Raw genomic sequence first — 14,702 nt, 5'->3', positions numbered from 1 at the left:
ACTGTGATCTGTAGCCTATAGTTCGGCTTTAGCTTCTAACTATCTTTGTCTTTTTAACCTGTAGTTGCTGCTGAGTCAGTTTGACATCCTGGATATATCCTTCAAACACACACTGTAGACCCCTCTGTCTGCTTCTCTCTGGAATCACTGTTTCATTTTTCCAAAAAAACTCAGTAGCTCAGTCCATAGGGACTTGGGTTGGGAACCGGAGGGTTGCCTGTTAAAGTCCCCGTCCGGACCAAAATATGGAGCGTGGACTGGTAGCTGGAGAGGTGCCCCTGAGGAAGGCACCGAACCCCCCAACCACTCGGAGGGCCTGTTATGGGCAGCTCACTCTGACATCTCTCCACTTAGTGCATGTATAGGTCCTGTTTGTGCATGTGTGTGTTCGGACCTGTGTGTAATTGACAAACAGAGTGAAAAATTGAATTTCCCCTCGGGGATTAATAAAGTATATTAAAAAAAGAAATAAATTTTAAAGTATCAGTCCAGAATTTCAAAATGCATCCCTGGGTCAATTAGAAAGTTAATTTGTATATTTCATTATTATTTTAAAATGTCACATATTCTCTTATCTTTTATGGGACAAGACAACTAAAACTAAGAGTAAGAAAAACAGCTTACAAATTAACACTACCTATAATTCATACATTTGAATAATGGGGTGTTTGAGTGTCTTTCAGATCGTTGTTTTCATTTTACGGCCCACAACTTCACTGTTTTGACTCAGTCTCGCTGTTCTCAGTCACACAAGGCAGCTGTTTTTAGTACATAAAGCTCTGATAAACAAACTGTACACAACCTGCCCATCACCAAACTGCAGAGAGACCTAGCTAGCGACTAGCTATTAAAATAAGGTGAAGCATTTAGCAACTGAAAAGCCAAATATTTCCCTCGAAAGTTGTCTGAGACCAAAGAACAGAGCTAAACGGAGAACCAAGACTCCAAATGATTGCTAATAATGCTCTGTGTCCTCTGGACATGTGAGTTGACAACTGCTTACTAAGACAATCAGCACAGACAATGCACGTAACAGGCAGAACTTGACACGGTGTCCCAGAACGTCAACAACCAACGCACCCAGGGTACCGTTCACGTCATATCTGGACCTGCAAAGTTCATAACCGAATGTTGATATGTGACAAGGTTGGAATGAGAATGTGTTGATTTTAAAGCCTCGATTTTGGCATTTTGACCATGGCCATTTTGGATTTCTGCAACCAGAAGTGACCATATTTTCGCGAGAGGGTGGAGCTGTTGAGGAGCAAGGGGCGGATCTGACTCATAGACCACAGCGAAGCCTCACAGAGAACCTCACTCAGAGGCCACACCCTTTATTATGCATAATTTTAAGCCTTAATAAAATGTGAACAGGTGAAATATGTCTTAAGTAACCTCCCATCATGCAGGTGTCAGGAATGGGTAAATGGAGACCAAAACCTTTTTTTTGTACCAGGCTGTAAACATGTTTATTTCTGCTCTTAAGTTGGGTATTTTAACATGAGGGTCAATGGGGACTGACTCACCTCTGGAGCCAGCCCAAGTGGCCAATAGAGGAACTGCAGTTTCTGGCACTTCCACATAGTGATGGCCAAATGAAGCCTTATGGACCACTTTTTTATTTTCTGACCCGACCAGATGGTACGGAAGCATATTGCATTCACTTGACAAATAAAAAAAGCCGTTTTTCTGAGTAATTTTTTCTGTTTTTCTGAGTAATTTATTTATTGTTCTGTTTTTTGGTGTAATATTTTCTGTTTTCCGTGGTCATTTTTTTTCCTGAACGAGGAGAGGAGATACTTCAAAATCTCGTGAGAAGCTCCCACCTGGCACCTGCAAGTGACCAGTGCCTGTGTAAAGTTGACAAACTAATGCTAACACCATCTATATGACTTAAAGACAAGAGTATCTCCTAGTGTCTCAAACCCAAAACAAAGTAATACTGGATTAAACTAAACAAGCGGGTCATGTTTGCTTCCATTATATCGAGCTCTCAAGAAAGGAATGAAAGCCTCTGTTGTTTTATTGCTCTCTTAACTCAGAAAAAAATACTCAGAAAAAATTACCCCGAAAAACAAAATAAAACCCCACAAAAAACAGAAACAAAATTACCGCAAATAACAGAAAAAAAATTACCACGAAAAACAGAAACAATTACACTGAAAACTGAAAAAATTACTCAATAAAAGAGATTTTTTTTTTTTTAATTTGTCAAGTGAATGCAATACACTTCCGTAACATGGCGCTCCTAGTTTAAAGATAAAGGCTGAAGGACTTGCAATGAAGTGTGCTTTCAAACCTTTGTTGAACAGACAGCGCCATCTGGTGGCGTCAGAAAATAAAGACAGTGGTTCATGAGGCCTCATTTGGCCATCACTGCTTCCACATTGGCCTCATATCTCAAGCCTGGAGGTTGCCACTTTGTTCCACCACCCCCAAGTGGCCAAAAAATCTATCAGTTAAGCTTTAAAACATTTGAAAAACTATTAGAGCGAAGCACGCAAAGCAAAGACATTGGTGCGAATATTATCAAAAACAAAGTCAAGTGCTTCAATCTGTGCTCACCATGCACTGTTTCAGTTCATTTTGACATTTTGGTGCTTCCCCCTGGCATTTTGGCAAAAAAAAATAACAACAAGAACATCTGTAAAAAATAAAATAACTTTGATGTTCCAGTAAAAATGTACAGTAAAACCAAGGCAACACCTGGGTCCTGGATAATGCTCCACCATTCTTCCTTCCTTATGAAATAACTCAGCAAAACAATGACACTTAAGAATGCACCAGGCTGCAAGTTGTTCCAGGATCAGTATGCCCAGTGAAATCCCTTTCAATCTTTTTAACAGTCTCACTCAGAAGAGGGATTCACGTTATGCAGCAACTGGACTGCTGCTGAGTCTTTCTTGATTGGCACAAATCAGCTGTGTACGATGAACAATGATGAAGCTTTAAAGGCCTGAGTGGTTTCCCCTACAGAGGAACAACACCCGCTTCAAGCCTGCTGAAGCTCGTGTCCTCTACTTCCCATTCTTCACTGGTTTGATGTTACAGTTCGAGTGGGTGTTGGAGTCCGGATCTTTGTCCTTTAGCATGACGGCATCTGCGTCTTTGTCTTTGTCGCGACTGTTCTGGCTGTTCTGTCGGCTCTTCCTGGTGGCCGAGTCCAGCCCCGTGCCCTCGAACAAGCGGGCCATGAACGCCAGCCCTTCTCGTCGGATGTAGGACTTTCCTGCGAAGGTGTAGAGCACTGGGTTGGCACAGCTGCTGATGAAGGCTATGGAAGAGGTAACAGCTCGGCTCTTGTGCCATATTACATTCAGCCTAGAGGGTGAGGAGAGCATTTTGTTAGAGACCAGGACCGACTCAGAATTTTATGAGAATGTAGAGTCACAGACTGTGCATAGCTCCTTTGGTGAAAGAAGCACTCAGATACTTTACTTAAATAAGTATTTTATAGAAATACCTTGTCTCTGCAGGAGAGATTTGTAAATAGCAGAAAAACCTACAACCAGTGATGGCCAAATGAGGTCTCATGAACCACTGTCTTTATTTTCTGAAGCCACCAGATGGCGCTGTCTGTTCAAAAAAGGTTTGAAAGCACACTTCATTGCAAGTCCTTCAGCCTTTATCTTTAAACCAAGAGCATCATCTGGTGGGGTCAGAAAATAAAGAAAGTGGTTCATGAGGCATCATTTGGCCATCACTACCTACAACTATCAGAATGTATTGCGCCACACCAGACCAATAAACACTCGTTTTCACATCGGAAACAAAATGGCAGCTGGCCGGTAACAAACAGCCTCAAATTACAGTTAAACGGTAAGAGAAAATATGTTTCTGAAAATATTTGAGAGAAGAACTAGACAACAGAGTAAAGAATTGTGGTTTATATTTGATAAGCACTGCTTAGTTTTATCATTCAATCTTAGCTTTTACAGTTTTACAATAGAAGAAACAGTATGCCGCCAACTTCCTGTTCACAAATTCATTACAGTTAAACAGTGAAGTAAAATTTCTGATGGCATTTTAGGTGAAGAATAGGCAATACAGTGACAGTATTTTGGTTAATGTTTGATCAGCTTTAGAACATACTTCATGTCGGTTGCACCAACCAAACTTTTACCAGTCTTGGACAGTAGCGTTACTACAAGTAGCGACGTTATGAATGGCGGTGACATAGCTACTTTCTAAATCAATTAGCTTTTAGCAAAGCTGATTAATTGGAAGCGTAGCATAGTAGCGTGGTTTTTCCCCGGAGGTCTGGATAAAAGTAAGGACAATAAAACTAAGGGTTATGTAATGTGACTGACGTCAGTGCTACACTGAGGCATGTAGAAGAGGGGAACACATGACATCACTCACTAATCCTTAAGTTTATTCTGCATGCTGCTTTGCTATTGGCTTTTCTTGGCAAGACCCGCCCTACTCTGCCTCTCATTGGCTACATTGCATTTCTTGACGCGTCTTTCATACGTCTTGCCCATAGACTGTGTATATTTAGTGGCTTTGCAGTGGGCACTGGAGAAATAGACACAACAAGGGCCAAGAACAGAGCCAGAGCAAAATAAATGAATAAAAGCTTTGCAAGTCACAAGCTACTTTTGCCATTTTCTCGTACCTTAGCTCGCTATATTCCTGTGTAGTGAAACTTCATTTTGATGTAAAGTAACTAGTAGCTTAGCTCACTACATTTTTCAAGTAGCTTGCCCAACACCGCCATATACCTAGTCTTAACTACGCCCGGTCTTAGCGATGTGAGTTCACGAGAATGCCCAGCAAGTATGGCTATTGCCAAGCAGCATGCGTAATTAGGATACATTATTAGCATTATCCCGCTGTCTTGCTATGTGTAGCTCATCATTTAGCATCTGCGACAGCGTTTTTATGGAGGGTCATGGAAAAAGAAGAGGAAATTTGATGGACATTGAGATGCAAAGATTAATAAAGCTGTACAGGAGGGACATATCTGTGTTTGACTGACAGCGGCTGGCAGGTGGAGCTTCACAGGTAAGGTAAAAAATGCCTTGTTAAAATGTTAAATAAGTGGGGCATCGGTGACTTAGTGGATAGAGCAGGTGCCCCATGTACAAGGCTGTTGCTGCAGTGGCCCGGGTTTCGACTGCAGCCTGTGGCCCTTTGCTGCATGTCATTCCCTCTCTCTCTCTCCCCCCTTCACGCTTGTCTGTCCTATCCATTAAAGGCTAAAAATGCCCCCCCCAAAATATATATATATATATAAAAAAAAGTTAAATAAGTGACACGTTAAATTGCCTAATCGGACTCTAAATCAACTCCCAACTGTACACCATGTAAGGGATGATAACGATGATTGGTTTGTGTTTGAATTTTAATATTAGCTTTGCAAAGTAAGAACTGTCATATCACTTACACTTCTTTTGCCCGACCATCTGGACACAAAGCCCATGTAACCTGAGGACAATAAAAACAAAATTAATAGTTAGTGGTTAGCATCTTTTTACACTTTAAACCTGGGCGTATGAGGGGCCGTACACATGCTGCGTTTTTTGCGCCCGTAAATCCATTGTTTTAAAGTAGATGCGCAGCAGGTGAACTCAATAGTGCAAGGCCACCCAGAGCTCTAAATCTATCCCACGGACAATATTTTAGACTTAATACACACTATAAAACATCACCTGAAAGATCAACTCTGCACTCAGGATTTCTGGTAAAAAGGCTATGATACAGTGCTGGTTATAGTTGCTTAGTAACCTCAGACACAACCTGTCTCCGTGCTCTTGAAAGTTTGCAGAGTGGGCACGCTCCAGTGTTTTCCAGGCGTATAAAGACGCAGCATGTGTACAGGCCCTGATAAATACACTAACTCTGTATCCATAATTTTTGTAATAGGTTTTTACTTGTAAAGAGAGGATGAATGACATACTTGCACCACGTTGATGATATGGTAGGGCAACCAAAAGATGCAGAAGGTCAACACGATGGCCAGGATGAGCTTCTCACTACGAACGCGACGGTTGAACTTGGTCTTTCGGATTCGCCGTAAGATGCAGATGTAGCTGACTACAATGACCCCGTAGGGAATCACAAACCCCAACACCAGCTCCATCATGTACTGGATGACCACCTGTGAATGGAAGATGGGAAAATAGAATTTAATATTCTAGCATTCTGCAGCAAGTAGGGAAGTGTTTAAAAACCCAGAGATGCCTGCGGGATGGATTTCTTTTAATTTTGTGGAGTTCAAATCTCTGCCTTAAAAGACAAGCTAAATTGATTCAGGGAGTTTGATTCAGCTCTGTCGGCTGGTCAGTTGGTTGGTCAGTCCACAAGAGTTTTTGCCTTATGAGGCTGAAATCTGGCAAGGGGGTCAAGTGTGTTTGTGTGAAGGTGAGTGTTCATGCCAACTAGCTAAAAGGGGGCATGCCAATGGGGGGATGCATGCACGTACGAGGCGGTAGTTATGGCAAATTTGCTTCTGTTATCAGTTAAAAGAGTTTGAATGCTTTCTCTGTTGCAGGTAGAGTTATCCCTGATTCAGCCCTTCCGACAATTGGAGGACAAATTCGGTCTAAGACCTTGGTCAGTCCAAGTGTTCGACCTAGATTGGGCTCATTGCCCCGATTACTTTTAAACATGTTTGATGATTATGATTACATCAGTACAGAGCAGCTGATGGCGTTGCCAAGCAACAGTAAAAGTTCTAGCCCTAAAGGCTAACGTTACATACTACTGTTAACAGATATTAAAACTGACCCTGTTCAGAAGGTGTCGGTATCTCCATGTGTCCAGTCTTTATGCTAAACATGGCCAATCATCTCCTGTGTGCTTCATATTCAGCATACAGACATGAGTGTGGTATCAATCTTCTCTAACTCTCATCAAGAAGGCAGACAAGCACATTCGAGTTCCTTGAAATGTCTGGTACTTGGCACCAGTCAGGGCCTCCGTGCGCTTCATATGTTCTTGTTCATTCCAAGCATACAGAACCCTTCAGTCCAGACCTTGAAGCATAATGAGAACCTGCACATCGTTCTATTATTCAAAAATGCAGAGGATTGTTTTCTGCAACCTGGGAGGAAAGTGCTTTTTTTTCTTTCTTTTTTTTTGATAGTATGAATATAAACAGGTTTTTGCTTACTCACATGACTGTCAATTACGTGGAGCGGTTCACACACAGAAGCACGTTCCCGATGCGTCACTGTCCTGAAGATCATTGCAGGAATGGAGGCAATCATCACAAACACCCACACCACCGCCAGCAGCCGCAATACAATCTTACGGCTGGTGACGATACTGACGCGATGCGGCCACAACACCGCTACCAGCCTGTAGATGCTCATGAGCATGATGAGCTGGATGGAGGCGTACATGTTGGCCAGACACAGGTAGAAGAGCACCTTACACATCACCTCCCCAAACACCCAGTTCTTCAAAACCAGGTAGACGATGAAGAACGGCGTGAGAGCCATCAGAGAGCCGTCAGCAAAGGCTAGGTTGAGGATGAGGAGGGTGGTGACGGAATGTTTTCGGGCCTTTGCCAGGATGCTCCAGATGATGAAGAGGTTTCCAGGGAAGCCCAAGAGAAAGACAAGAGTCAGGATGAGGGCGCCCACAGTGGTGGAATTTTTGTCATGTACAATGCTCTCATCTGGTAAACTGGAGCTGTTTAGGATGTGAGAAGTGTTGCTATCGGCCATTTTGGTTACCTGCCGAAGAGAGAATATTTCACAAAGTGTAGCTCAATAGATTTACACAAAAAAGCAACAAAATTATACAGTTTTTCCTCTTTTTTAAAAAGCAAATGTACCTGCCGTGTCACTATTAGCAAAGCAGACCTCAAAATATGGAATCATATCTTACCTGGCACCAAGCTGCAACATTACAAAGTAACTTGACCAATAGCCTCACCTCTGAATCCTACCCAATATTTTATCTGGCACAGGCCTCAGTTTGACAATACAAGTATGTATCTCTGCAGGAAAGCGTGGGAGTGTGGCGCAACTGTAACAGGTTTTAACGGGGATTCTTAATTCCTGAACAACGAGACCAGACACGAATGGAGAGCAGCAGTCACTCAGCTGGTGTCAGCGTTTCAGCAATGATCCGTCTGAGTTTCATATTTTTTCTATTTCTCTTTAGGCCTGATGAGGCAAGTTTATATCTGGTACCATCCAAACACAAAAGCAATTAAAAGTGCTTTAAATAAAAATTATATTTAATATGTATAAATACAATCAAGAGAAATAAAATCTGTAAATTTAGGGGAAATGATATGAAATAAAATACAAAATATTAGACGAGAAATATGGTCAGAAGTGTGTAGGCACCCCTTTGAAAAATGAATCACATTTACTCACTCTACTTCAGTAAATTTCGGAAGTGCTTTTACGTCGTATTTCCATCGATTGTTAACGTTACTCTATTACATTTATTACAAAACATGATCACTTTAAAAAATATGATGCACTGGTATAAATTACTGGCTAACACTATATAAAATAGATCAAATTAGCTCCCCCCTTTTCATATGAAGAACCTCTAAATTGATACATATTAGGTCACAGACACTAATTCCGCTTCAGGAACCTCCATCTGCAAAGATTAATGTGGTTAGGCATGATTTGGACCACAATTTGGTTATCAGCTGCAGCTGAGGAGATAACTGTGGAGGAAGTGAAACCTATGATCAGAGTCATATGACGCTTACTCACATTGGGCTCACTTCTTCAGTGATTTGAATTGTGAAATCAAACAATTCCCCGTTATTCTGGGACTCCCCTGAAACTGAAAGGACCCCTAGTTGAGAGACCAACTACAATAGGAGCATCAAACTCATGTTAGTTCATGGGCCACATACAATAACCTATAAGTATCATTAGCTCCAATATTTTCCCTTTTTTTGTGTAAAGAATTACAAGTACATTCTGTAGATGTTCCTCCTTTTTCAAAACAGGTGAACAGCCTGAGATGTCAAAAGAAAAATAAGTGCAAATTCAACAGTATGTCTCAGTTTTTCCTCATTCAATCAGTCTACTTTTTACTGACATTACATGTGCATTTATCCATACATGTCCTGATACAGGTGTGATATAGATTCTTTGAATTGAAGCTGCCACTTGTCATGTCCAATATCTGTAAACATGGTCACAATAAGTATTTCAGAGAGCTGTATTCTGGTCAGGGCAGAAAAGCCACTGAAGCAGAATTTTACACGAAGTAGGCAACGCATTGTGGAACTTGCTCCTGAGACCCGGCACCTTTTTGTCGAGTTATCTAGCGCACCACATCGGACCCTTTGTCAGAATTTGTGACTCAGAGCTTTTATTAAGTGTCGTTTCCTCCTGTAGAGTGGGCAAATAACGAACACCTACTTCACATCGACAGCAAACTAGCTTGACGACATGGCCAAAAGCAAGTGTGATGCTGAATATATTTAACTGAGTGGACCTTGAACTAATTGCTAAGGCGAAATCTGGACCAGCTGGGAACCACTGATCTAAAGAAACCTGCCAGATTTAAATTTTTGAAGCGTATCAGACACAGAGTATATTCAAAGTGATTTAGGACGCATTCACACTGGTGCTATTTGGTCCACTTTAAACAAACCCTGGTCCACTTGAAACTGGGGGTCTCGGTTCATTTGCAAGTGATCCCTGGTGCGTTTCGCTTACAGTGGGAAATGCAAACTAACTATCCAGTGAACCAAAGAGAGGAAGTGACGTAGAGCGCAGTGCATTTTGGGTAGGAAAAAACCAAAGCCAACAGCGCGAACCGGGAGAAGCAGAAGTAAAACAAGAAAAAGTTGGAAAATGTCTCGTGGGCAGACGTGGAGTAGTGAGGAGATGCAGGCACTTATTGATAAATAGTCACAGGACTACATATTGTTGCTTGTGGCTACCCACAATGGATTTCCGTTTTCGGTCCTGGCCAATCAATGAGCCGGGTTTTCCTATTCCTCGTGCTTTTTGTCTTCCTGGTCAGTGATCGTTTCTGGCAATACTGCCCTCAAACGAGCAGCTGTTGTAACTGTGTGGCGCTGTCCAGGCCGTGTGGTCCGCTTTTTTTAGTGCATTGTTCATTTTTTACCTCGGTTATATGTCACAATGGCATCTCACATCCTGGAAAAAATAAAGTTGAAATAAATAAATAAATAAATAAATAAAATAAATGAAAGTAAATATTTGTGACACTTTCACAAAGGTTTATCTCTTTAATAGAGTCAAGTAGAATTAGGGATCAGTGCAACAGAATAACAGGACTGACACATTAGGTACGTGTACATGCACACTAATATTCCACTATTATTCTGAATAAGAAAATATTTCAAATTTGACACAGTAGGTCATACCAAAAAATTAGAAAACAACAACATTCGGCCACAGGGGGAGCCACAGCGATCGATCATTTTAGCCATTTTTAAGCATTTTTCTGTTGTTATAGCGCCACCCAGTTGCCAATTAGAGTTAAATTTCTCCAGTCACCTTGAGGCGTCCTGTTCTACATATCTACCAAGTTTAGTAAAAATCCATATGGCAGTTAGGCCTAGAAAAGAAATTAGCTCTCTAGCGCCCCCATTTTGTTTGATGGGGTCAATAATGGAGGGGTTCCCTCAGATTATGTGTGGTCATATACCTACAAAGTTGCGTGGTGATCGGTGAAACCCTTGAGATGTTATACACCTTTATGTGATGAGCCACATCCTCCGCAATATTCATTGCCTTATAGAAGCTCAGTTTTAGTAAGTTTTCCAACTTTTGCCAAGAGGGAACTTTAGATATTGGTCCCTAGATTATGTTCACCGAGTTTCATGCAGATCGGTCAAACTTCCTAGGAAGAGATCGATTTTAAGTGGTTTTCAAAAAATTCAAAATGGAGGAAAATCTATATAACCGGAAGTTATGGGTTCTTGAGGCAAATTTGTTCCTCATGAGGAGAGGCATCTCTGTGCAAAGTTTCATGTCTCTACGACATACGGGGCATGAGATATGCCCATTCAAAGTTTGCAATTTCAATCGGTTGCTATAGCGCCCCCCTTTGGCCAACTGATGTAATATTGCTTCATTCACATCCTCCCATGACCCTCTACCACTGTGCCAAATTCCACATGGAGATTTCATCATTATATAGTAAGATGGAGCATTTTCTGATTAACACGTGGGATAGTTTGCACGGCTGGCATAGAGATGCATGCCCAATAGAAAAGCTCGCATTTCTGGTTGGAAGGAGAAGCACACTTACATCACTGACATAATGATAGACTTGGATATCAACAGCTTTCTGGATACATGCAAATCTTTTCAGGAAGGTGGGTGAAGGAATGAAAGACGGAGGTTGTGTTCACATGGTCGGTCAAGCCCGCCACCAATGGAAAACTTGAAAATCCGGGCACAAGCGACAGACGTTCAACTTTGCCACAGGGGCATATTAATCAGAGTACGCACAGCTGCATGTGAACAGGAATATTAGTGACCATGTAAACAGCTTGATAGGATTTTTTTTTTTTTTAACCATAAAACCTTAATATTCTGTGCATGCAAACATTGACACTGTTGGTTGTGGTCTTTTTATGGGATTTGTTTATACCAATAACAAAAATGTAAAGTACCAGCCATATTTTTTTGAGATTTAAAAACTAGCAGCACTTTACAACATACTGTATATAAACTATAAAATATATTCTCTCTCTATATATATGTTAAGCCAATAGAAAGCTTTAGGAAGAGGATTAATGTGCTTAGTTCAGATATCAGCAGTCACACTTCATACAACAGATACTGCTCATGTATTCCTATAGGCTCCTTCCAGGTAATATATGTACCATAGCTACTTCATGTCCCTGCTAAAAATGTTTCCAGGAGTGACATGTCATCACTTGTTCGACATATCTTGCCTATTAGTTCAAAAACACGCCCTTTAGGCTGACACTGAAACTATGCAGTGTGAGTGGTGCTGTGTATACAGTCAAATATTCACACCCACACCTGCTAACCAGACCTGTTTGATGCATCTTAGCAACCTGTGCAGTAATTACGGATTACCATGATGTAAAACAGTATGCAGTTGGCTGCAGTGAAAATGATGTGGAATGATTGTGTCCTGAGAACTAGATATTTGTTGAGACATTTTCTTTTAGTGCTGCTCCTGTAGCGTATATTTGCATCACATTTAAGGGGGTGTGACTTTAGGAACGGACTGTCCTTAGTTTAAATGGTGTTGAATAAAAGATTATTCAATGTGTAAGATTTAAAGGGGAGTTACTGGCATCAAATGGTGAGGACTGCAGATTTCATCCAGCCAAAACTTATCCCGGTTAGGACTCTTTCTTTGTTCAGGAGGTTTTTACTGGGTGCCAAATATCTGCAGAAGTCTCTTCCTCTCCAAAACAAACAGACACGTGATTAAAACTAGTAAAAACGCTGAACAAAGCAGTTTCACATTACATATCTGTGTTTCTCCTATGCTGTTTGGCCACGAGTCCAGCACCTGCTCAAGTGTGCTCATCTTTTTTATCTGATCTGGATGTTCAGGAGGTTTTTACCATGAGCCGAATTATCCGCAAAGGTCTCCTCCTCTACAAAACAAATTGACCCGGTGATTTGAACTGGTAAAAACACTGAATAAAGCAGTTTCATGGTATAAATCAGAGTTTCTCTGATGCTGTTTGGCATGTCAGAGACATACTGCTAGCCCAGCACCTGCTAGTCTGTGCTTATCTTTTGTCTCTGATAACTTAAGATCCTGGTGTTCAGGAGGGTTTTACCTGGAGCCAAATTATCAGAACAGGTCTCTTCCTCTCCAAAAACAAACAGACCAGGTGATTAAAATGGGTACAAATGCTGAATAAAGCACTTTTTGCATTACAAATCAGCGTTTCTCCGATGACATTCGGCACATCGCAGATGGGCTGCTGCTAATGTGTGTTCATCTTTTTTTCAGGTCCAGATGTTCAGCAGGTTTTTTGCGGGAGCCAAATTATCTGCAGAGGTCTCTTAATCTCTAAAGCAAATTGACCTGGTGATTTAAACACAAAGTAAAGTAGTTTCATGTCATAAATTAGTGTTTCTCCTATGAAGTTTGGTATGTTGGAGATGATCCATATGATCCATAAAATCTATATGTTAAGGAAGGTTTTACCTGGAGCCAAATTATCAGCATAGCTCTCTCTCTCCAAAACAGACAGTGATTACAACTGGTACAGACGCTGATTAAAGCTGTTTCACGTTACAAATCAGTGTTTCTGATTGTGTTTTTTTGCGGATGGGCTGCTAGCCCAGCACCTGCTTATGCTCATCTTTTTTCCAGATGTTTCCAGATCCAGATGGTCAGGACGTTTAGGCAATGTCAAAAAAACATTGGCAAAAACAAATACTGAATAAAGCAGTTTTATCTTGTTGCAGATGGTCCGTTAACTATGGTGGCCGACGAGACAACGAGAAAACAAGTGCTAGTGCTAGGCCAGCTGCCTACCAGATACAAATGGCTCATTCTACGGTAACTAAAACACAGTGACTCTTATTTTCAGGTGATTATACGCTGAAGAAAACTGCTTATACTTATTATATTTCAATTCTGCCAATATACCCCCCTAAATCCTACACACTGGAGAACATTTAAAAACAGCATAAAGTTGCTTTAGAAAGACATCAAATAAAATGCAATTTGTTAATGAAATTTTAATGGGGTTTTTTTTTAGAATAAAAGCAGCAATTCATTAGTAAAGATGAATATTTTTCTTACAGATATATTACTTTTATGCTGATGATGTGATAAATAACCTTTCTTCTACCACTTGCTTTCAAAGAGGCTAACGTGACATTGTATGAAAACAAATTTCCCCAGGTTTCAGAAGAAGAGAGACAAAGAGCTGTAACCACATGGCAGTGTTTACAGAAAGCCGGTCAAACCACATTGACAGTGGCATGAGAGCAGCAGCAGCAGCAGCTAGTAAAACTATGTTATATTGTGCAATAGCCTCGAAATGAGACACGGCACCAGCTATAACTGGTGTCATTGTCATTTTGAGTACTTTCTGTTTCCATAGATCCTTTTACTCTTTTGGTTTCTTACGATACAAACATTAAAAGATTGATTCATCCCCTATTTTTTTAAGCTTTTATGACCTTTTTTACAACCAGAGCTCCCTGTAGTGACCACATCACAGACTATAAAACCTGACTGACTCAAAAGGTGTGTTTGTGTGTATTGTGTGACTCACGCACATACCTACTAAAACACACCTGCCTACAAAGACAAAACATACATATAGAAATTGAACCGCAAACAACACAGATTGCCATGTTGCTCATATTTGAACAAATCACAGCTGCCAAATGAACCTGACATTAACATCACAAGACCATGTTCTTAAAACTCAAAAATACACAGTAATAAATAGCAGAAAAAAACTCTAACTCCTCCAAAAGACAAAAAAAGTTCAGAGTTTCTCCTCCAGCAGTAGCAGTAACTGCAGCTGATTGCAGTGATTTGTTGGCACTTGTAACTGCAGTGTTGTTGCTGACAGAAACCAACACAGACTCATGAATGGGAGACGGACAAATGAGACGCACTCACCTCAGTCATCAGCTGTTAGTCCCAACAGAAGACAGAGGACATTAAGAGCTGGAAGAGAAATCCGTTCTTAATGTTGTGTTTTCTTCTTTTTCTTCTTACCCTGTCCTCTCCCCACGTTTTCCCCCCACCCACTCTCTCGGTCTCTCTGTGAC

General features: G+C 41.0%; 1 protein-coding gene across 1 annotated transcript; it reads right to left on the bottom strand.

Annotated features, from left to right (window-relative positions):
* Positions 1-1,302: 1,302 nt before the first annotated feature.
* On the bottom strand, positions 1,303-14,702 carry LOC117246165 (leukotriene B4 receptor 1). Its single transcript, XM_033609919.2, has 5 exons — positions 14,551-14,702; positions 7,122-7,685; positions 5,903-6,103; positions 5,390-5,430; positions 1,303-3,321 (listed from the first exon to the last, which is right to left on the bottom strand). The coding sequence occupies exons 1-5, from the start codon at positions 14,557-14,559 to the stop codon at positions 3,018-3,020; spliced, it is 1,119 nt and encodes a 372-aa protein (XP_033465810.1). The 5' UTR covers positions 14,560-14,702; the 3' UTR covers positions 1,303-3,017.

The sequence above is a fragment of the Epinephelus lanceolatus genome, chromosome 22 (assembly GCF_041903045.1).
Source record: "Epinephelus lanceolatus isolate andai-2023 chromosome 22, ASM4190304v1, whole genome shotgun sequence".
NCBI lineage: Eukaryota > Metazoa > Chordata > Actinopteri > Perciformes > Serranidae > Epinephelus > Epinephelus lanceolatus.
Note: the sequence above shows the minus strand (reverse complement) of the source record. Positions and strands in the feature narration are given on the sequence as shown.

Coding starts and splice junctions, on each gene's coding strand:
- LOC117246165 (XM_033609919.2), bottom strand. Junction 6,104..7,121: donor TCCACGTAATTGACAGTCAT/GTGAGTAAGCAA, acceptor TTCCATTCACAG/GTGGTCATCCAGTACATGAT. Junction 5,431..5,902: donor ATATCATCAACGTGGTGCAA/GTATGTCATTCA, acceptor TATTGTCCTCAG/GTTACATGGGCTTTGTGTCC.